The 24,349-nt window shown below is 39.0% G+C and overlaps 1 protein-coding gene across 3 annotated transcripts in view; it reads right to left on the bottom strand.

The window, feature by feature from the left end:
* The window catches only part of mtor (mechanistic target of rapamycin kinase), a 341,456-nt gene that overhangs the window by 75,205 nt on the left and 241,902 nt on the right, over nucleotides 1–24,349 (bottom strand). For all 3 annotated transcript variants that reach the window (XM_072245239.1, XM_072245242.1, XM_072245241.1), the window contains 3 exons: nucleotides 10,596–10,696; nucleotides 5,010–5,125; nucleotides 2,665–2,742 (listed from right to left, as the gene is read on the bottom strand). In XM_072245239.1, coding sequence (XP_072101340.1) covers nucleotides 2,665–2,742; nucleotides 5,010–5,125; nucleotides 10,596–10,696 — 295 coding nt within the window. The remainder of the gene's footprint in view (nucleotides 1–2,664; nucleotides 2,743–5,009; nucleotides 5,126–10,595; nucleotides 10,697–24,349) is intronic.

Raw genomic sequence — 24,349 nt, 5'->3', positions numbered from 1 at the left:
TCTGCTGACGTAATGATGGGGAATTGTTAGCTGCTTACTTTCAAAGGTGTAAAGAACAGAAAATGCTGATCAAATTAATCAAGGCTGAAGAGACAGCATTGCCACTTCCTACAGCCCAAAGTTATAAGAAAAAGGAGGGAAAAAATGAGTGCACCTTAGTTTGGTTAGTCAAACAAGGGGGTGTGCTGACCAAAAGTGCTCATAAATTTAGTGCGATCCCAAGACTGATACAGAATCATATCATGTGTGAAGAGAAATGCATAGCTGACATAAACATGAGTTCTCCGTCTTCTTAGTTCCATGGTGAGGCAATTACATATTAGATAACACAAAGAAATCACCCTGGGAGTGACCTGTTACCATCTGAAATTTGTGATATGAACTGAGTGTACCAGATTTTTGTTTTGGATTAGAAAAGTAAACATTAGCGATGAATATAACTACATCATACAGAACTTATTCACTATTTCTTTAATGCTGATCAAATTTTATTGGACAAAGTTCCAATACTGAATTAGAATTGAGTTCATTTATTATGATTTAAGTGTTTGAAAGCAGATTTAGGTTTCAAAACAGTTCTACCAAGGGAACAGATATGTATTTGAGATAAGACAAAGCAAAAAAAAAGACAGGGTTTCTCCAACAGATCAGTGATTCTAAAGTTGACAGTATATGTGGAAAGGAGGACGAAGGGATTAAGATTAGAATCAATAACCAACGCCAGATTTCTGATGAAGGATGAAGTTGCACCATTGTAGTATTATTTTGCTGGATTTTATGACATTCACAAGTGTTTCACAGAACTGGATTGATATCTTGCAACAGTCAGTGATTGTACAGAAACAGTTCATTCTCCAGAACTGAATCCTATCAGCAAAGTAAGATTTACTAATATAACACAAGGAAAAGCATGGTAACCCGCCTCAGCAGTTGAGGTGGCAATGCTAATAAAGGTCAGATGTCCTTGACAGTACATTCCACAAAAACTCCATTGTTCTGCAGTTCTAATTTATACTCATCATTATATGCATCATTGTTAATTTATGGCCCAGAAGTACCGGAAAATTCTGGCCATTTTCACCAATTCCATCTCTCTGCTGGCAATGGAAAGGTGAATCAGAAAGTTCACAAACTTGTATCCTGTAGAACTTAACATGCAATGCCATAGTAAGAGACCCATGCATCAACACCTATCTCTTATCTTAAATTTTGCCAGTGAGGCAACCTATCAAGACTTCCCACTCCAATTTTATCCCATAAAACCTTGCTTCTTTATTGTACTGATCAATAAAAATACTATTCAATGCCAATGATTAACAATAATCTTTAAAGTCTGTGCTCAATAAATTGTCCCTGTAGGCAAAACCTTATACCATTCTTAATAACAAACAGAAGTAACAATTGGATCAGGCTCGTATTCCAACATTGTTTTTTTAATGTTGACAAAACTTTGGCTGTGTAAAATAAACTTTAGTTTGAACTCATGTATAAACTCACGTGTATGGTATCTCATCACAGTCGGATGAGAGCATTTTAAAGAAAGGACACACTTAGTGTTTTTAGGAACAGATTCTTTCCCTCTGCCATTATATTTCTGAATGGATAATGAATCCACCTATCAACACTACCTCACTTATATACTATTATATATTTCTTATTGTAAAATAGTTTTTTTATGTATTGCACTGTACTGTTGCCACAAAATAACAAACTTCACAACATATGCCAGTGAACTTTGAACATGGAACATAGAAATGTACAGTACATTACAGGCCCTTCTGCCCACAATGTTGTGCCAACCATGTAACCTACTCTAGAAACTGCCTAGAATTCTCCTAGTGCATAGCCCTCTATTTTTCTAAGCTCCATGTACCTATTTAAGAGTCTCTTAAAATTAAACCTGAATCTGAAATTAACTGGCACAATGAGCAATGGCCGTTCTAACCATCATAACCAGCTGTTCAACTTAATTTCACAGGCTTATAAGTCACACTTCGCCATTTCTGCTAAGGATCTGTCCAGATGCCACATATTTAGATTTGTGTTGCAACACAATAAATGCCAAAAGGCATTGGATAACTAGTGTCCCAGTTGGTCACAACAAAATATTCTGCCTAAAGAAGTTATATGGGCACAAACAATTCACTTGAAATCTGCAGTAGAGAATTCATTATGGTGTAAAACAACTATTTACTATCACTCTGCATTTTCCACAATCATATAAATAACAAAGCTGTTGAATTAACATTTTCCACTTATAATCATATATGCAATTTCTAGTTTTAATTTTTTAACTATAAAACCATTGCACAAGATCATTAAATGATACCATAAGCCACTGAGAAAATAGTTGCAGTGCATATTTAGTGGTGATTTGATTGGGAATTTCAAATTAAATAAATATCACATTGTTTTTCCATGGATTCCAAAGGCATCACTACACGGACAATGGATGGCATTGTAAACTGTTTCTGAACAGATGCAGCACCTCAGTCACTGAATATGATTCAGCCTGGTAGTTAGTACTGAATAACAAGTGTGAACCTAATAAGCTGCATCTTTATTCCATATAAATACTGCAATTGACAAATAGTTCACACCATTAAAGAATACATCATGAGCATTTCATGCAGAATCAAGTAGCTTGGTGTATTTCAGACTCACCCCATAGGCACGACTGTAGCTCTCACCAGCCATAGCAGTCAATTCTGTATCCAACAGGTCCCTGGCCCTATCAATACACTACAATCAAAGGGAAAAACATCAAGATTATAACAATGTACTGCCACTTCTGTCCTTGAGAATTAATTTAAACCCAGTACTTCTCCACTCCCAGTCAGGGTTCTTCACCCCTTCAATATCCAGAAGAAAATTTAGAGTCTGGTAAAATTGGGAAAGGTGACAGAAATTCAAATAACCACAGTGATGTGCAGAAGAGTATCTCTGATTGCACTACACGTCAAACCTTGAAGTGGATGAGCTACAGCAGCAGAAGATCATGAACATACACTCAGTGTCCACTTCAGAAGGCACAGGAGATACCGAGTAAAGTGGCCGCTGAGCACAGGTAACAAGTAATAAAAAAAAAAGACCAAGGTAATTTCATATTAAAATCCTTAGCTTCATTCTGCCCCTTCTTTTTAACAGTAAATTGTCAAAACGAGCAAACTGACTTGAAAATGAGGGAAGAAATTGCCACAGCTAGACGTGAGGACTGGAAATGGGTCAGGTCTCAATGTGATCCAAAACCCAGCTGTGGTAGCAAACATGATATTCTAGTGTAATTTTCAAACTTTCAGTGACTGGTTGAAAGATACATTTACAGCCTAAGACACAACCTTCTGCATGTACGTGATTAACTGTGAGCTGAACAATAACTGGGTTCATAAAAAAATCAAATGCGATGCCTTTGATCAAAATTTAGATAAAAAGATAAAGCTTTGGAGAGACTTAGGGTACCTAATACAGGTGCAGAAATTTGAAGCCGTTTAGAAGGAACTGATTTTAAGATAAAGAAGTTGAATGCCTGAAATACAAAGCAGACTTGTCAGCATTTGGAAGACATTAAAGTTTAATCTTCCAATGAATGCTTGAGCCAACATTCTCCGATCAGCGGAATTCTAACACGCATTATAATCCACCAATTTTATAAATCTCCATCTGAAAAGAGAGATTGATGCATTCTGTGCATGCAAATATTTCTTCATGAAAGCAGGAAGAATATTAAAACAAAAACCAAAATCACACAGAAGTACTTTGAACCAGCAGAACCAATGTTTCATTCACTAATGTGGCAGTAAGTTATGTACCAATGAATGTATTTAATGCTCTCCAAATAAATGTGTAATTTTTGCAGCTGCACATTTTTTCATTACCGCAGAAGATTCTGTGACATTGTTTAGAGTGTGCTTAATTCGTATTTCTTCAGTAGTTTAATGGTTTGCTGATGGATATTTTTGATGGCAGTTGGATATGGGTAGAGGAAGGTTGTACCAACAGCCAACAGATAACTGAAGTCTGTTTTTAGGTTTGATATACGTAAAGTAACATTTAAAGCAATGATACATTCAAGTGCACATGGTAGGACTGCTGGTTAATTTACAAGGAAGAAACAAGGCAGATGTTTTTCCTTTGGAGCACAAGATACTCCCAGCAAAAAGCAACTAAAAATGGCATGAATAGTACGAAAGTTTGAGGAAATTTAATACCAAATTTATTGCAGTAAAATTGAGTTTTTTCAATTTAATGCGTTACTTAAATTGCAATATTCTAGATTCATTCCACCCATTATATATTCAGATTCAATTAGTAGGTTACTGTATAGGGCCATTCAGCCACTTACGTACGAATTCTGTGTGCTTTGTGTATTCTCAATTCTTTTTTTCGATTTGAATCATGATGAGTCAAAGACTCTCAGCAACTCATGGAAATGTTACATTTCTTGAGGGAAGCTTGTAGTATAACCTTCAAGCTTCTCCTTTATGCCTCAGGTAATTTCCACCTATAGGGTGCATGTTTTGGGTTTTCGCTCTCTGCTTTTATTTTTCTTTCTCTGACTCTATCTACCTCAATCTTCCAAATCAATTCCTTTCTAGTCTCGATCCACAATCACCCTCACTCTCAACTCCCCACCTCAGTCCACCAGTTACATCTGGCTCTCATCTCATCACTCTCTCCCTTTCCTTTATACTGATTATCTCCCAGCTCTACCTTCAGGCCAAATGAAGGGCTTCAGTCTCAAATATTTATAGATGCTGTTCGACCTGCTGAACACCTCCAGCAGATTGTTTGTTGTTCCAGATTTCAGCACCTGTAGTTTCATATGTCTCTGTATGTTTTGGGAGTCTGGGATCATGTATGCAAACAATGTGACAAAAGTAGTCAATCTAGCTTAACGTTAGTAGAAACTAAAATAAGTAAGCTTTACTAAAAAAATGCCCCAATTTCAGTAAATAATTAATTAATACTGGAGTCTGATCTGACCTGCTTTATAATTCAATCACACGTACCTGCTGAGCTAGGGAGAAGAGATCTTGATGCAAAGCCAGAACAGCTCTATAGAAGGCACCGTCATGTGTATCTCTTGGAATCATGCAGGCGTATTCCTCCATACTATCCCAGTGTCCTGTTGATAAAAGATGCACAGTGACCAGTGAATAAAAATTATGTTGGTTAGGAGGTAATCTGATAAAGCTTGGTTTCAATTTACAATTGCCACATGTGCTAACTTAGATTAGTCAAACAAAACTGATTCTGGCACAACTCAGTATGTCACAGGAACCAACCTCCCCTCTACTGACTCTATACTTTTCTCTGCCTTGGTAATCAAAAACCCTACTGGACATTCTCTCTTCTCCCCTCGCCCATGAGGCCGAAGATACAAAACTTAAACGCAGGCTCAAGAACAGCTTCCTTATGACTGTTATCAGTCTCTTAAACAAACCTCTTGTAGTTTAAGATGGACTCTTGGCTTCACAATCTACCTTGTCATGATTTTGCACATTACTGTTCACTTGCACTGCACTTTTTCATTTCATTGCTTTACCTTTTTCTAGTTCAATACACTGTGTAATGATTTAATCTGTGTGTACAATATGAAAGACAAGCTTTTCATTATATATTGGTCCATGTAACAATAATAAACCAATTAACTTTGCTGTACTGCATCCCAATTTATTGTTATTATGTACAGGCACATGATTTGATTACATCAAATTCCTTAATTCATTGAATACTGTTACCTTGCATTCGAACTTCTACATCAATTCTACTTGTATTGTTTATTTCGTCCACATCCTATGCTTCGTAAAAAATCTACTAGTTGCAAAATAACTTACTGGTAACATGGTCTTCCTTGATCACATTGTCATTCAGCAAATTGGAACAAAGGAGGAACGTTGACTCAGACCAAGAGAGGCCTGTGTCGGGTATTTTCATGCTTTACAAGGTGCAGATTGGAAGTCTGTGTGGGGCGCCACTCCTCGCACAGACACTAGAGCAATGTGTGATTAAGTGCCTTGCTCAAGGACACAAACACGCTGCCTGCCACAGCTGAAGCTCGAACCAGCAACCTTGAGATCACTAGACGAATGTCTTAACCACTTGGCCACGTGCAAATTGGAACAAAACTAAACTTCTAATGTTTGAAAACAGCTTGAAAGATATTTTGAGTAAACTCAAACGAAATTATAGGTATATACATGTATATACAAACATGTCAGTGGAAGATTTTTAAAAAAACTTTGGACTTGGTTAAAAATTTGTTGCTTTGTGTTTGTTGCATGTACAAAATTGTTATTGAACTGAGTGACTGTTTTAGAGCTTATAGATCAACTACATATAAACCTAACTAGGGAAAGACACCATGTCTCCTTACATGAATAACAGCAGTGAACTTACAGTGGCATGCAAAAGTTTGGGCACCCCTGGTCAAAATTTCTGTTACTGTGAATAGCTGAGTAAAAGATGACCTGATTTCCAAAAGGTATAAAGTTAAAGATGACACATTTCTTTAATATTTTAAGCAAGACTACTTTTTTATTTCCATCTTTTACAGTTAAACAAAAAAGGAAAAGGGACCGAAACAAAAGTTGATCCTAAGTCAGTTACTACGTCTGTACTTAGTAACACTCCACTTGGCAAGTATCGCAGCTTGTAAACGCTTTCTGTAGCCAGCTAAGAGTCTTTCAATTCTTGTTCGGGGGATTTTTGCCCATTCTTCCTTGCAAAAGGCTTCTAGTGCTGTGAGATTCTTGGGCAGTCTTGCATGCACTGCTCTTTTGAGGTCTACCCACAGATTTTCGATGATGTTTAGGTCGGAGGACTGTGAGGGCCATGGCAAAACCTTCAGCTTGTGCCTCTTGAGGTAGTCCATTGTGGATTTTGAGGTGTGTTTAGGATCATTATCCTGTTGTAGAAGCCATCCTCTTTTCAGCTTCAGCTTTTTTACAGACGGTGTGATGTTTTCTTCCAGAATTTGCTGGTATTTAATTGAATTCATTCTTCCCTCTACCAGTGAAATGTTCCCGTGCCACTGGCTGCAACACAACATGATCGATCCACCCCCGTGCTTAACAATTGGAGAAGTGTTCTTTTCATGGAATTCTGCACCCTTTTTTCTCCAAACATACTTTGCTCATTGCGGCCAAAAACTTCTATTTTAACTTCGATAGTCCACAGGACTTGTTTCCAAACTGCGTCAGGCTTGTTTAGATGTTGCTTTACAAACTTCTGATACCGAATTTTGTAGTGAGCACACAGGACAGGTTCTCTTCTGATGACTCTTCCATGAAGGTCATATCTGTGCAGGTGTTGCTGCACAGTAGAACAGTGCACCACCACTCCAGAGCCTGCTAAATCTTCCTGAAGGTCTTTTGCAGTCAAACGGGGGTTCTGATTTGTCTTTCTCGCAATCCTACGAGCAGTTCTCTTGGAAGGTTTTCTTGCTCTTCCAGACCTCAACTTGACCTCCACCGTTCTTGTTAACTGCCATTTCTTAATTACATTACCAACTGAGGAAACGGCTATCTGAAAACGCTTTGCTATCTTCTTATAGCGTTCTCCTGCTTTGTGGGCATCATTTATTTTAATTTTCAGAGTGCCCATCATCATCAGCAGATGCCCAGTTTGAGCTGTGACTGCCATAGCCCACACACTCCTGTTTCGGGTCCAGTGGATCAATTCATTGCTGTTCATTTCCAGTTCTCTGGCTGCTGTCTCCATCATCATTTGTCTTTGCCTTCCTCTTGCTTTTTCATAATTCCCATAATTACCATGCATTCTAACTCCTCTTTCCTAATCACATGTCCAAGGAAGTTATGTTGCCTTTTCATGATCTCATACATTATTTCTCTTTTTGTGTTTGCTCTGTTCATGACATCCTCAATAGATATTCATTTCATCCATGATATTCTTTGCATCCTCCTCAAAAACCACATCTCTGCTGCTTACAATTTGTTTCCTCATGTTACTAGATATTGTCCAACATTCTGAGCCATATAACATAACTGGATAAACGTAACATTTCAGTACGCTGAGGCAGGTTGTCATGCCTAGTTTAGTGTTGGTCAGTATACTCTTCATTCTCATAAACGTGTCTTTTGCCATCCCTATTCTTCTTTTGACGTCCATGTTACACCTGCCATCTGATGTCACCGAGCTTCCTAAGTAGCAAAAGTTCTGTACTTGTTTTATGTCTTCCCCGTTTATTCTCAGCATGCAGATAGGATTCCCCTTCTTTCTGGATATCACCATACTTTCTGTCTTTTTGCAACTGATAGATAGACCTATTTTTGCACTTTCTTCAACAACTATATCAAGTTTTGTAGTTCTTCCTCTGTACTTGCAATTAACACAGTGTCATCTGCATATCTGAAATTATTGATGTTTTCACCGCCAACTTTTGGGTCCCAAGATGTCTCTTATTATTTGTAATATTGTTTCACTGTACACATTAAATAAGTCAGGGGAGAAAACACACACTTGTCTAACGCCCCTCTTGATTTTCGTAAACTGACTCACTTCTCCATTTATTCTTACAGCGGCAGTTTGTTCCCAGTACAGATTTCTGATTAGGCGGAGGTCTTGCGAATCAGATCTAGAGTTTTCTGTAATCTTTCAAATAACTTACTGTGCTTCACTTTATCAAATGCTTTTGTGTAGTTGATAAAACAAACAAATCTTTTTGCACTTGAATAGCTTGTTCTGATAGTATCCTTCACATCAATATCGTGTTTCTTCTACCTTTGTCTTTCACAAAACCACATTGTTCTTTACCTATTTTAGCTTGTATCTTACTTTTAGCTCTTGTCATCAAAATTCTTAGAAGTATCTGTGTGCTAGGCAGCTGCTTAGAGGAGCTCATTGATACTGATTGTTGGGACAATGTTTGAGGAGTCAGGGTATTTATACAGCTTTGACATTTGCATCACCTGGCCTTTCCGAACGATGACTGTGAACAAGCCATAGCCCTAACAAGCTACTTAAGGTCTGAGACCTTGGTAAAAGTTATCTGAGAGCTCTAATCTCTTGGGGGTGCCCAAACTTTTGCATGGTGCTCCTTTCCTTTTTTTCACTCTAAAATTGTACAAAACAAAAATAATACACTAATTTTGCTTCAAATGTTGAAAAAAATGTTTCATCTTTAACTTTATGACTTTTGGAGATCAGTTCATCTTCTACTCACTTAACTATTCACAGTAACAGAAATTTTGACCGGGGTGCCCAAACCTTTGCATGCCACTGTATCAATAGTGAGTCAGCATTGATACTAGATTTTGCTTTTAACATTGGAACTTAATTAACTCTTTAGCTGCAGATGTAAGAATGTTCGCATACGTGGCTGGATCATGAGTTCATAGATCATGCTACAGGATAGTAATCCCCCATAACACTGGACCCCAATACTTGTAATCTCATTAACAGAATTAGGGAGTTTTGAACATTCTCACCAATAAATCTAGGATTGATAGCATTGGCAATATAAAGGCAAATTATCTTAATAAGAATTATTTTTAAAAAATCTTTTGCTTGTTAAAATATATAGAAAAATAGAAAAGTGAAAATAAAAGATTTTTAAAATTGAAATTTGATAAAGTTACTCAGATTTGTGTACTAATTGAACATACCCAAAAATCTGATAATAGCAAAACTTTAGTAGCACAATCTAGAGTAAGGTAGCTGCCAGTGATCTCTCCCCAGCAGTCGATAGTGCTCTCGGCAAAATGTGAAAATAACCTAGCTGAGAAGTATTTTACTATGGAGCTAAAGCAATGAACAAATTCTTTATTGAGGGTGTGACATCGTTCCTTTGCCTGTTCCATACGATATAGTTCTCATTCACATTCTTGTCTAACCACCCACAGAACCAAAGCAAGAAATGAATAAATGAATGACTGACCTTGTTGGAACTACCACTACCTGCTGTGCCACAAAGGCCTAGGAATGACTTCCCTTCTCATTCCCATCGTACTGTGGCCAAGTCAACAACTCAGCACAGTGATGGAGAAAATCAAACCATGCTGTTCTCAAATAGCACTGGCACTATATTATACGGGAGTCTCTGAAAGCTGCGTTTTGTTACAGAATATAATATTTCTGTCAAACTCTTTAAAAAAAAATACTAACTTGACCATCAGAAGTCAACATCACAAAGGTCTATCACGATTCTGGTTCTGTGTTCTAATTTCATTACTCACTGAGCAGCCAGCATGGGGAATTTGCTGCCTTCTGGGACGATGGACAAGCAAGAAGGTAAAATATTTTGCTGAGAAGTGAGGTGCAAGGTGAACAAATACTTGGCAAAGACTAGCTGAGCCTGTAATTTTGTGTAGTAATCTATCATAAACTTTTTAAGCTTGAATTAAGCTTGAAGTCAGGCAACAGTAACTAAGAATTTTACATGAACATGTTACGCTACAGATTTCAACAAATGCCAGCAGTGGTGTTTAGAAAAATTATTTTGCTGAGAAATGCCTACAAGTTCTGTTTGTGCACAGTACACAATCAACTTTAATAAACTGTCTTCTATTACAGAATGGAGGTAATGGATGTTGGCCATGCTTTCCCATCCCCCAGAACGGAGCGTAATTACATACCAAGTCCCCAAGCAGCTGCAGCTGCCATTCTTGCCATTTTTGCTTTTATTTCTTCAGAGACTATGGTCCATTTTTCACAGCACTGCTGATGGAGCTGTCCCCTGAAACAACAAGCAGAACAAGTTCAGGCAGCTGAAACACCCACTCCTATTGCATGCATATTTTAAAAATAAACTGGAATGTCATCGAGTTGCACATTGGCTCTGCTTGTGTATATTTTTCCTTTATCATCAGTTGCAACACCATTCGTCAATACAACTGTTGTCGCTGTACCCAGGGATGCACTAGTATTAAACCCTTTAGGTGACTGAAGAGATAAGACAGGGCACCACAACGGAGCAGCAATAAGTGTTGCAACTGCATTGTTTAACCGACCCATGGTTTCACCCCGCCCTTGGTTGCTGTCTGTCTGGAGTTTGAATGTGGAGGTTTCCTCCAGGTGTTCTGGTCTTCTTCCATACACCAAAGTCATTGCAGTAGGTGAACTGCTTATTGTAATCAGTTCTTCATGCGAGGCAGATGTCAGGAGAATCAGTGGGGGTGGAGTTTATTTATTTATTGAGATACAGTGCAGAGTAGACCCTTCGGGCTCTTTAAGCCATGCCACCCAGCAATCCCCCAATTTAATGGAAGCCTAATCACGGGACAAGGTACAATCACCAATTAACCTACCAGCTGATACATCTTAGGACTGTGGGAGGAAGCCAGAGAACCTGGGGCAAACTATGTGGTCACAGAGAAAGTGTGCAAACTCCTTACAGGTACCCAGCAGGAACTGATCCTGGGTTACCAGTAGTGTAAAGCATTGTCCGAACCACTATGCCATGAGTTGAAGAGACTCACTCATTCTCTTATTAACTGAATCCTCTGCATATCTAAGGATAACCCATTTTAACAGGTTGAGATTTCTCAAAGTAAGATATTATTTGGATGTTGCTGATAAATGAAGGTGCAAGCTTCTTTTTATTCCCACATTTCATGAAACTGCATTAATTATGACATAATATTAGCTTTGAGCTAAACTTAAACTAAGTCTTAGCATTTAATATTAACATATGCCTAGAACAGTAACACTGGTTTGTACCGTGAAAGAAGGCAATTGTACTTTGGCAAAGTCTTGAATTGAAATTGAATTGACTTTATTACTTACATCCTTCATGTACATGAGTAAAATTCTTTACATTACGTCTCTGTCTAACTGTGCAATATGCTATATATAGTAATTTATAATAAATAGTATGCACAACAGGAGAGTCAGTATAACAAAAGAAGAAGCCTGTTGGTCCTGGCCTTTATGCTGTGGTACCGTTTCCCAGATGGCAGCGGCCGGAATAGTTTGTGCTTGGGGTGACTCGGGTCCCCAATGATCCTTCGGGCCCATTTTACACACCTGTCTTTGTAAATATCCTGAATAGTGAGAAGTTCACATCTACAGATGCACTGGGCTGTCCTCACTACTCTCTGCAGAGTCCTGCGATTGAGAGAAGGACAGTTCCCATACCAGGCAGTGATGCAGCCATGTTCTCATTTGTACCCCTATAGAAAGTTCTTAGGACTTGGGGGCACGCACCAAACTTCTTCAACCGTCTGAGGTGAAAGAAGCGCTGTTGTGCCTTTTTCACCAAACAACTGGTATGTACAGACCACGTGAGATCCTCAGTGATGTGTATGCTGAGGAACTTAAAGCTGTTCACCCTCTCAGCCCCAGATCCATTGATGTCAATAAAGGTTAGCCCCTCTCCATTCCTCCTGTAGTCCACAACCAGCTCCTTTTTCGCGACATTGAGGGGGAGGTTGTTTTCTTGACAGCACTGTGTCAGGGTGATGACATTAATAACAGAAGTAAGCCGTTCACTTGGTTTGATGTATTGGTTCAATGTAATTCTGTCTGCTATCATACTGTCTAATGAGATACGTTACATCTACATTGAGCTTCTGTTAGCTTCAGTCGCAGAATTAGATTTAAGCACAGTTTTCTTGCAGGCAGATTCTTCACCTGCTCAGAGATGCACTCATGACAATTGCTGACTCTAGGAAAACCTTGGAAGACATCCCCGCATGCATGCTATATTAACTTCAGAACTCATCTGATGGCTATTGGAAGAGAAAAAGGGCGATTCGAAACTATAAATAGCTAGCAAGGGAGAAGTGCCAGATTCTGACACTTCTGTGTGGTTCTCAAATCAACTAGAACTTCCAAAGCATAGACTGGGTGAAATATCATTTGGAGTTTAACTCTGAGATTTTTTATCATGTGGAACTGCGGGAAACAGTAACTTGCTCCACAACCATTCTGTACATTCACGAGAGCAAGTTTATAGCTATTTACTGAGAAAATGGAGAAAGGCAAAATAAAAACTTGGTGACACTTCAATAAAGAGCTCAATACTTACATAAGTTCCAAGTTACATATTTATACATACATAGATTTTACTTTCAAAATGTTTCAGCTTTTGCAGTCAGCAGCAATTAAAAGTTCACATTACTTGTGCGTGCCTCACTCCCTTTCTCACTACGGCTTGAGATTATTACTTATCCACCAGCACGTTACTCTTGCCAATAGATCAGAGGCACACAGGAATTCAGCCTCATGTACAGATATCCTTTTAAACACCATGTTGTTCACCTTGAAAATAGAGTAGAACACAAAGCACAACTTGTATTCTCAATTTAGTTGAAATCACTAAATAAAAACATAACTCAACGGGGATTGAAAAGTTAAATAGAAAACTAGCGCCATGGCTTAACTATGATGCCATGAAGTATAAATTAAACCTGCCATGAGTTTAGACTTAGCACTTCTGATTAGTTCCAGGAGAATAATTTTTTTTTCTTTTGCAAACAGATGGCTGCTGTCTAAGGTCAGTGCCTCAGAGCACTATGCAAATCTTTAGTGACAGTAAAAATAAACAGCAATCATTTTAATTTTATACATCAAAAGGAATCAAGCACAAGAGGCTTTGTAACCTTGTGACCACCAACACCTGTGGTAGATTTTATAACCATATGTAAACATCCTGGTAGCTTGGTAATATTTTCTGATGCAAAAAACTGATGAGATTAAATACAGACTTTCAGAACTCATAAAATATAAATAAATGGACAACTTACATTAATCTTTACCAAAAAATTCCAATACTGAATTAAATGAAATATTTGGACAACTGTATTTGGACTTGTAAATTCTGAACTGATCTATATTAGAATACACAGTGTGAACTGAATAGCCCATATTCAATTACTGAAGTTACCATTCTAGCAACAGCATAATACAGTCATTCCAAACATCAGATGACCCAATGCCTGCCATATTTAAAAAAGGCATTGTTGGCTAGACAGCACATCAGAACTGACTGCAGATAGGAATGGCTGCATTCAAATTAGAAAAGAAATCCCCCAGGGCAATTGTAAATAGACTTCTTCTTATCAGAACCAATCACATCCAAGGTTGCAAAAGTAGGAAAATGCACATTAGATATGTCAGTTAAATGTTTGAGCAGGTTCTAGAAGTGACACTGCCTACTCCTGCTTCTATTCTCTAAATAATAAACATCACTTTGACAAGTAACCTGTGAAAGTTAGATAAATATTTTTCACCTCTAATGGAAAACATTAAACTCATTATCTATTGAAAATGAAGAGGTGAGTGCTGTCAAATACTTTGCTCAAAGTTAATCATTAGTTAGTATTTACAAATATGAAATTCCAGCCGAGGTCTTCATTGAGCAATAAGGAAAGAGGATGCAGCAAAAGTGGGAGGTAATTCAAAGAAATGATGATTAAGGGATTGAAAACATTAGGATAGTTAAGTCCCCGGGGCCAGATGGGATATATCTCAGATTACTATGGATAGTGAGGAAGAGAGTGCTGCACCTTTGGTGATGATCTTTGCAACCTCACTGGCCACAGGAGTAGTGAATTGGAGGGTGGAAAATGTTATTCCTGTTTTCAAGAGAGGAAGCAGGAATAACCCTGGAAATTATAGACCAGTGAGTCATACTTCAGTGATAGACAAATTCTTGGAGAAAATCCTAAGAGTCAGGATTTATGAATGTTTAGAAAAGGAAGCATAGTCTGATTAGGGATAGTCAGCATGTCATGCCTAACGAGCCGGATTAGATTCTTTGAGAATGTGACAAAGTACATTGATAAAGGTAAAGCAGTTTATGCGGTGCATATGGATTTTAATAAGGTGATTGATAAAGTTGCTCATAGTAGGCTCATTCAGAAAGTCAGATGGCATGGGATCCAGGGAAACATGTTGGTACAGAATTGACTTTCCTACAGGAGGCTGAGGGTGACAGAAGACGGAGCGTACTCTTCCTGGAGATTGGTGACCAGTAGTGTTCTGCAGTCCCTTGGTCACTGTTATTTTCTTAAATAACTCTGATGAGGAAGTGGAAGAATGGATTATAAAATTTTCAGGTGGCACAATGGTTGATGGAGTTGTGGATAGCGTGTCAGGTTGCGATCAGCTGCAGTGGTATATTTAAAGAGCTGGGCTGGGAATCAGAATCAGAATCAGGTTTATTATCACCGGCATATGACGTGAAATTTGTTAACTTAGCAGCTGTAGTTCAATGCAATACATAATCTAGCAGACAGAGAAAAAAAACAATAACATAAAAATATAAATAAAATAAAAATAATAATAAACAAGTAAATTATGCATATTAAATATTTAAAAACAGAAATACTGTGTATTAAAAAAAAAGTGAGGTAGTGTCCAAAGATTCAATGCCCATTTAGGAATCGGATGGCAGAGGGGAAGAAGCTGTTCCTGAGTCGCTGAGTGTGTGATTTGAGGCTTCTGTACCTCCTACCTGATGGTAACAGTGAGAAAAGGGCATGCCCTGGGTTCTGGAAGTCCTTAATAATGGATGCTGCCTTTCTGAGACACCACTCCCTGAAGATATCCTGGGTACTTTGCAAGCCAGTACCAAAGATGGAGCTGACTAGATTTACAACCTTCTGCAGCTTCTTTTGTTCCTGTTCAGTGCCCCCCCTCACCCCCATTCCAGACAGTGATGCAGCCTGTCAGGTTTTCACACCTGAGTGGAGTGAAATCCAGAAAAGTGTGAAGTGGTTCATTTTAGAAGGTTGAATTTGAAGACAGGCTACAGGGTTAATGGCAGGATTCTTATTAGTGTGGAGGAACAGAAGGACCTTGGTGTCCACGTCTGTAAATTCCGCAAAGCTGCCATGCAGGTTGATTGGGTTGTTAAGAAGGCATATGGTGTGTTGACCTTCATTAGTCAGGGGATTGATTCAAGTGCAGCAAGGTAAAGTTGCAGTTCTATAAAACCATGGTTACACCACACTAGGAATACTGTGTTCAGTTCCAGTTGCCTCATTATACGAAGAATGTGAAAGCTTTAGAGAGGGTGCAGAGGGCATTTATCAAGATGCCACCTGGACTAGAGGGCATGTCTTATGAAGGTAGATGAGTGAGCTAGGCCTTTCCTCTTTGGAGTAAAGGAGGATGAGAAGTGGCTTGATTGAGGTGTATGAGATGATAAGAGGCATAGCTGAAGTGACTTTTTCCCCAGGGTGGAAATGGCTAATACAAGGGAGCATAATTTTAAGATGATTGGTGGAAAATACAGGTGAGATGTGTGAGCAACACACACAAAATACTGGCGGAACTCGGCAGGCTCGGTAACATCTCTAGAAAAGAGTATTGTTGAAGTTTCCGGCCGAAACCCTTTGGGTCAGTCCAGCATTGTGAGCCAAAGAGCTGATACTGCACTTTAATGTTCTATGCTCAAAACTAGCTAAATCTGAATTCTGTAATTTAATTCTAAATAGAAGTATGAACAGGATGTAAGTCATGTAAAGGTAAAAACAGTATTAAAAATAATTGCAATTTGAAGATTTAGATTATAATACGACAAAATGACATCCAATGTAAATCGACTGATATAGGTTTAGAGTGAATCTATGGACTGACTTCAGAAGGACTCTACAGCTTCCTTTTTTTATTTGCACAGTTTGGCTTCTTTTGCAAATTGGTTGTTTGCCAGTCTTTGTAGATTTTCATTTAATCCATTGTATTTCTCTGTTCTACTGTGAATGCTGTAGAAAAATTAATCTCAAGGTAGTATATGGTGACATATATGTGGGCACGTGGCCAAGTGGTTAAGGCATTCGACTAGCGACCTGAAGGTTCTGAGTTCGAGCCCCACCCGAGGCAGCGTGTTGTGTCCTTGAGCAAGGCACTTAACCACACAGTGCTCTGCGACGACACTGGTGCCAAGCTGCATCGGCCCTTGCTCTTCCCTTGGACAACATCGGTGTCGTGGAGAGGGGAGACTTGTAGCATGGACAACTGCCGGTCTTCCATACAACCTTGCCCAGGCCTGCGCCCTGGAAAGTGAAGACTTTCCAGGTGCAGATCCATGGTCTCGCAAGACTAACGGATGCCTTAGATATGTACTTTGATATCAAATTAACTTGGGGTTGGGAAGTGTGTTCAAAGTTCAAAGTTCTGAATTGAAAATGCTGATGCATTGACTCAGCCAGGTTGTAGAGTGTAAATTGAATAAAACTTGGTTGGATAGCTGGCGTGAAAGAGAATATGTACATCTGCATGTGAAATTTTTAAAAATATTAAGGACTTAGACTTTTTATCTTCTATAGATTTTTATATCAAACAATGTTATATTGTTCAGTCAAGACAGGGTACCTGAACATAGTAATACAACAGATAAAGACTCAGGTTTACTTAGTGATGTTATCAAATGAGAATTGGTACCATCACACAATGTAATGAGGCAGATAACCATTAAGTCTGGTCAGTGTTGTATGTTTTAAGGAACATCTCTGAAACATAAAATAATTTGACATGGAGCTAACACTGAAGATACAAAAGGCTTTTCACCACTGGAACTAGGTAGTACAGCCTCAGATTAAGGGTCAACCATTGAGGACAGAGAGAGAATATTCCTTATGTAGATCGTCGGAATTCTCAGCCTCTTGAATGAATGCTAAAATATTCATGGGTGAAACACCTAGGATAGATGGATATAAAACTTCAATTTCTCAATTAAATCTGAATGTGCTTTTATTGCATTTGGCTTTCACATTTGTGGTATTGTTCCACGTAACATTTCATGGTAAAGAATGTAAACTTCAGGGATGACACTGGTCTGAGCTGGAATGAAATATTTACTTGGAGCGCTGTTCAATAACAGCAGCATAACAAATAAGCAAGATGCTGATTTATTACTCATTATTCCCATTTTGCACTATTTTTTGTAACTAAGTAATTTTTGCCTTGCACTGTATTGCTGCCACAAACAACAAAGGTTATGACATATGACACTGATAATAAACCTTATTCTAAATGAACAAAGAATGAGGACTAAATATGAGCTTGATGTTCACATACCAATTTCTACACCATTTTAGCCCAATGTATAATCTGCTTGTGAGCTAACATTACGCTAAATTATACTCAATAATACTGCATTTAATAAAACCATTAAAAGTCTTAAATTCATGAAAGAATTTTAAGGCTATTCTGATAACATCTTGATTGCTATTCATTAAAGTAGACCTTTAAAACAGCACAACCATTCAATGTCATCATGGCACAATTTAGTTTTGAAGACGTGTGTGGAAGGAAAATAATTTCAGTTTTAAGGTCCTGAGAAAGAAATACTTTAGAAGAGGAAAGCCTGTGATCAGTTTCAAAATTCATCATTTACATATTATATTAAATTTCACTGCACAAAAGCCATTAAACCTGTTTAAATAAATTTATATATAAAATGTGGATCACTTCTCTAACATATTATAAGCAAACAATATGTACTAGTCATAAGCACATGCTAGCTTTTCCAGTGTTGTATTACAGATTTGCCTCAATCTCCTTGTTACCTGATCACCAAAAATTAAAGATCATCCAGAAAACAAAGTTTGAAACTTATTTATTTAATAATGCAGCAGAGGACAGGCCCTTCCGACTCAATGAGCCCACACCACCCAGTTACACCCATGTGACCAATTAACCTACTAACCGTAAGTCTTTGAAATGTGGGAGGAAACCAGACCAGCTGGAAGAAACCTGCGCAGTCATGGTCAAAACGTACAAATTTTCCTTACAGATAGCGGTAGGAATTGAACCTAGGTCACTAGCGCTTAAAGCAATGTGCTAACTGCTATGCTGGAGACAAAACATTGTTACAGCTACAACACTGATCTGTTTATGTTTGATTAGAAGTTGAACATATACCATGCCCTGAGCAAAACTGACAAGTCTCCACATTTTTTTCCCCTGTAGTTTCCGCACACACACTACCTCCAGTAGGCACATTGTTCTGTTCACTCTTCTGTGAAACGGAAAGTATGTCAGTCAACGCTACAGACAGCATAATCAATGACCGCTACTAAGGCTCATTGACACGAGTTCCAGCAGTTGCCAAGGTATTCACTCAATGAAAGTGATGTAGTGTTTTCACATGTGGCAATCTTAAGAGAAATGGTTGCGTGAGCTGGAAACAGACTGGGAGGCAAGGCAATTCATTGAGGATCATAAGATCACTTATGTGGGAAAAGGAGGAAATGAATCAGACAAGTGTGCATTGCTGATTGGAAACGCACCACTGACAATCCAATGTAAATATTTTGCCTAGAGCAATTGAGAATTTTTCAGTACATTGGAATACGTCGTATGATTTTCTGGTTTCAAGGCATTAAAATTTAAATGATATAAAGTGTCAGAGGAAAGAAAATAAAAGTAATAGAAATATTTGGCAAAGGCTGTGGTAGACAGCTACATTTCCCAAAGCAATTACCTACTACCATAAAAATAAGCATTTCAGTGCAATTCACTGCAATTTTAAGTTATTTCAACTTTGAAATTAAAAATTAGCGCAATATAAAACAAAAATCAAGCATGTATTTGCAAGCGAATAGCTGATTAAATTAAGCATCATTTTTTAAAGTTAGGATTTGAGGATCACTGCTTTTGTGGGAATGCAATGACAAATTGATACATTTTTTCCAAGTTACTCTTCACACACCAAGTGGTTATTTCATTCTATAAACAAGGCAAAAATCTTTCATAGTTGTCAGTTCCATTCTTATAAAAGGAGAATCTATAGCATTTTGAGAATTGCATTTGGGATTCTGTCCATTTTGGAAGTCTCTCTCTCAGTTCTCCACTTCTTCAACCAAAAAGTCACAGCAACCTTTCACATGAAGTGCTTATATATATGGTGGTGATTACAATTCCTCCCTTTGAATCTGAGAAATGTTGCTTAATGAAGGGCAATATACAGGAGAGCGACATAGTTACCATACTATTTGCAAGAATAAAACTTACACAAATTACTGGCTACAAGGCTTTTAAAATGTTATGAAGTACATACCATGCACTTCATAAAAATATTCAAAGCTACACACACAAAATGCTGGAGGAACTCAGCAGGTCAGGCAGCATCTATGGAAAAAAGTACAGTCAATGTTTCAGGCCAAAACCCTTCGGCAGAAGTGGAAAGAAAAAAGCTGAGGAGTAGATCTATTCTTGCTGAAGGGTCTCAGCCTGAAACGTCGACTATACTCTTCCACAGATGCTGCCTGGCCTGCTGAGTTCCTCCAGTACTTTGTGTGTGTTGCTCTGATTTCCAGCATCTGCAGACTTTCTCTTGTTTGTGAATATTCAAAGCCAGTTTGTTTTATTCTTTACCATTTCTCAACCAATATGCTTACTGCCTTTCTGCTGAATTTTTGCATTATCATTAATTTTCCACTATTTATAAATGGTAGAAGATGGTAGAACAGGATGTATTTTTTTAATCAACAGAAATATTCTACTTTTCAAACAATGTTCAGTAGGTAACATTTTTTTGGAACGCTGCTATCATTCCGAGATAAGTTATTGATCGGTGAGGCATTGCGGGGTTTAAGGAGAGCTCAGGGCCTTTCTGAACTTTTTGAAGGGCTGCAATCATAATGATTTCTTAGGCATTTGGTAGGAGCCAATAAAAAGAATCGAGATGTAAGTGGAGCAACCTTTGATTGAGTGAACAGTGTTCGAGTGGCCAGGCTTTGGCAAGAACAGGTGCACGCAGGCTTGAGATGTTAAGACATATAACAAGTGTAAGGAGGACAGTAGTTAAGGTACGAGGAATGCTCCTCCTGTGAAATGTGGGATTTCCAAGTGTCTAGCAGTCTCCCCGGTGACTGGATCTTCAGAAAATGCACCCAGCTCTAGCTCCTGGACAGACAAAGTCAAGGAACTGGAGCTGGAGATGGACCATCCAGGAGACTGAAAACATCATATATTATGGAGACTTTTACTGAGGTGGTCACATTTGGAGTGCAGGCTTCAAAATTCAAGTACATTTATTAGCAAGGAATGTATAAATTATACAACCTTGAGATTTGCTTGCTTACAGTAAGCCACAAAGCAAGAAACTGAAAGAACCCTATTAAAGAAAATAAATAATAAAAATAAAAGACCAACAACAAGAGTAAGAAAAGAAATACAAACCATGCAAACAATTGCTGCGAACAACATCTCAAACAAAATTAAGTCCTCAGATCCAAACCCCAGAGCAGCTTGAGTAGGCACACTTAACAGTTCATCATATCAGCAGGCAAGGAACACAGCATGAGCAAAACCCGTTCTGGCCTCAGATCCCGACAGCCTGTATTTTCAATCTTTCTGGGCTGGTGTTCAAATTGATCAAACAACTGACAACAAAAGGTTCCTGCGCACTGAAGAGAGGAGAGGGCATCGTGGTGAGCAAGCGAAATCCAACTCTCACCTCTAATCTGGGCTAGTGTTTAAATTGTCTGACAATGAATCATAGCTCGCACGAGGACCCGGCTGCAGCAAAAGGCTCCAGGCCAAGACCACACCGCCCAGCTCGTGGCCGCTCTCAAGCACCCAGGGCAATCCAACCTCGCTCCTGGGCCAGCTGAACAGGCATCAGAACTCCATCTGCCACGATTCTGTAATGCGCCATCTTGTCTCATCCCCTAAACACACTACCTTGCCATCACTTGCCCCTTCATTATTTGCGGCGATAATTTCACACAAGTTACCTCAGAAAAGGTATTTTTAGTGATGTCTTTAGCCTGATTTATTGTCTTTTCAACTATCAGAGATCTGTCGCACACTTTCGCAGATGCCATCTGAGATGATAGATGGGTGACCACCAGAAGTAAGGTGTATAACCAGTCAGTGTAGGGTTCCACTGCACTCATTCCCCTCAGCAGGGAAAGGTAAAGTTAGTGCCAGCAGACACAATAGTTAGGGAAACGGACAGGAGATTCTCTAGCAATGAAAGACACACTAGGATGGTGGGCTGAATCCCAGATGCCAGGATTCAGGATGTCTCAGAGAGGCTGCAGAAGATTCTGAAGAGGGAGGGTGAGCAGCCTGACCTCATGTGTACATTGGTAGAAAGGGGTAAGAGGCCCTGCGCAGTGAGTACAGGAAGCTAGGGAAAAGGTTGAAAAGCAGGTCTTTCAAGATAGTAATCTCAGGATTATTCCCAATACTACATGCTAGTTTAGGCCAGGAATAGGATGATAATAAAAGTGGCTGAGGAAGTCATGCAAGGGCAGGGTTTCAGATTTCTGGATTTTTGAGATCTTTTCGCGAGAAAGCTATGACGCGTACAGAAAGAACGGGTTACACCTGAATCCAAGGGGGACCAATATCCTTGTGGGCAGGTTTGGTAGAGCTGTTGGGGAGGGTTTAATCTAATTTGGCAGGGGGGTGGGAACTGGAGTGATAGGGCAAAGGATAGAGAAGTCAAGTATACAAGTTGATGCATTATGTAGTGAGACAGTGGGGGGAAAAGGCAGATGAGAGGGCAAAATTGCAGTCAGTGGGAAGAACTGAAGTGTAACATGGGGGCAAAATTGAAATCGGTAAAGAATACAGGACTGAAAGTGTTATATTTGAATGCATGTCGTATATGGAATAAAGTAGATAATCTTGTAGCAGAGTTAAATTAGCAGGTAATACACTGTGGGCATCACTGAGTTGTAGCTGAAAGAAGATCATAATTGGAAACATAACATCCAAGGATACAACACACACAAAATGCTGGTGGAACACAGCAGGCCAGGCAGCATCTATAGGAAGCAGTACAGTCGACATTTCGGGTCGAGACCCTTCGTCAGGACTAACCGAAAGAAGAGATAGTAAGAGATTTGATAGTGGGAGGGGGAGGGGGAGATCCAAAATGATAGAAGACAGGAGGGATGAAGCTAAGAGCTGTGAAGTTGATTGGCAAAAGGGATACAAGGCTGGAGAAGGGGGAGTATCATGGGACAGAAGGCCTTGGAAGAAAGGGGGAGGGGAGCATCAGAGGAAGATGGAGAACAGGCAAGGAGTTATTGTGAGACGGAAAGAGAGAGAGAAATAGAGAAATAAATAAATAAATAGAGATGGGGTAACAAGGGGAGGAGGGGCATTAACGGAAGTTAAAGAGATCAATGTTCATGCCATCAGGTTGAAGGCTACCCAAAGATACACATTGTATTGAAAGGACAGGCAAATAGGCAGAGGGGATGGCATAAATCTGTTGGAAAAAACATGAAATCAAATCCTCAAAAAGAGGTGACATAAGATTAAATATTTAAAGGCCTAGATGGGGGGGATCCCAACCTAGATCCATGGACCCCTTGCTTAATGGTATTGATCCATGGCATGAAAAAAGGCTCTCTATATACACATGACTGTGTGACTAGGCATAGCTCAAATACCATCTATAAATTTGCTGACGAGAGGGTATACAGGAGTGAGATATGCCAACTAGTGAAGTGGTGCCGCAGCAACAAACTGGCACTCAATGTCAGTAAGAAGAAAGCTGATTGTGGACTTCAGGAAGGGTAAGATGAAGGAATACATACCAATCCTCATAGAGGGATCAGAAGTGGAGAGAGTGAGCAGATTCAAGTTGCTGGGTGTCAAGATCTCTGAGGATCTAACCTTGTCCCAACATATCAATGTAGTTATAATGAAGGCAAGACAGAAGCTTTACTTTATTTGGAGTTTGAAGAGATTTGGCATGTCAACAAATACACTCAAAAACTTCTATAGTTGTACCGAGGAGAGCATTCTAACAGGCTGCATCACTGTCTCGTATGGAGGGGCTATTGCACAGGACCGAAAGAAGCTGCAGAAGGTTGTAAATCTAGTCAGCTCCATCTTGGGTACTAGTCTACAACATACTCAGGACATCTTCAGGGAGCAGTGTCTCAGAGAGGCAGTTTCCGTTATTAAGGACCTCCAGCACCCAGGGCATGCCCTTTTCTCACTGTTACCATCAGCTAGGAGGTACAGAAGCCTGAAGGCACACATTCAGCAATTCAGGAACAGCTTCTTCCCCTCTGCCACCCGATGCCTAAATGGACATTGAATCTTCAGACACTATTTCACTTTTTAAAAAATATACAGTATTTCTGATTTTGGATGTTAAAAAAAATTAATATATGTAACTGATTTACTTGTTTATTTATTATTTTTATTACTTTTTTTTTCCTCAGCTAAATTATGTATTGCATTGAACTGCTGCTGCTAAGTTAACAAATTTCACGTCACATGCCAGTGATAATAAACCTGGTTCTGAACCCCTGGCATAGATAGAATGGATGTAGAGAAGATGTTTCGTTTAGTGGGCGAGTAAAGGATCAGAGGGCACAGCCTGAGAAAGAGGGGTGTCCATTTAGAACAGAGGCGGGGGGGGGGGGAATTTGTTTAGTCAGAAGATGATGAATATGTGGAATTC

The sequence above is a fragment of the Mobula birostris genome, chromosome 27, assembly GCF_030028105.1.
Source record: "Mobula birostris isolate sMobBir1 chromosome 27, sMobBir1.hap1, whole genome shotgun sequence".
Taxonomy (NCBI): domain Eukaryota; kingdom Metazoa; phylum Chordata; class Chondrichthyes; order Myliobatiformes; family Myliobatidae; genus Mobula; species Mobula birostris.
The sequence above is the reverse complement of the archived record's forward strand: the minus strand, read 5'-3'. Positions and strand labels throughout refer to the sequence as shown.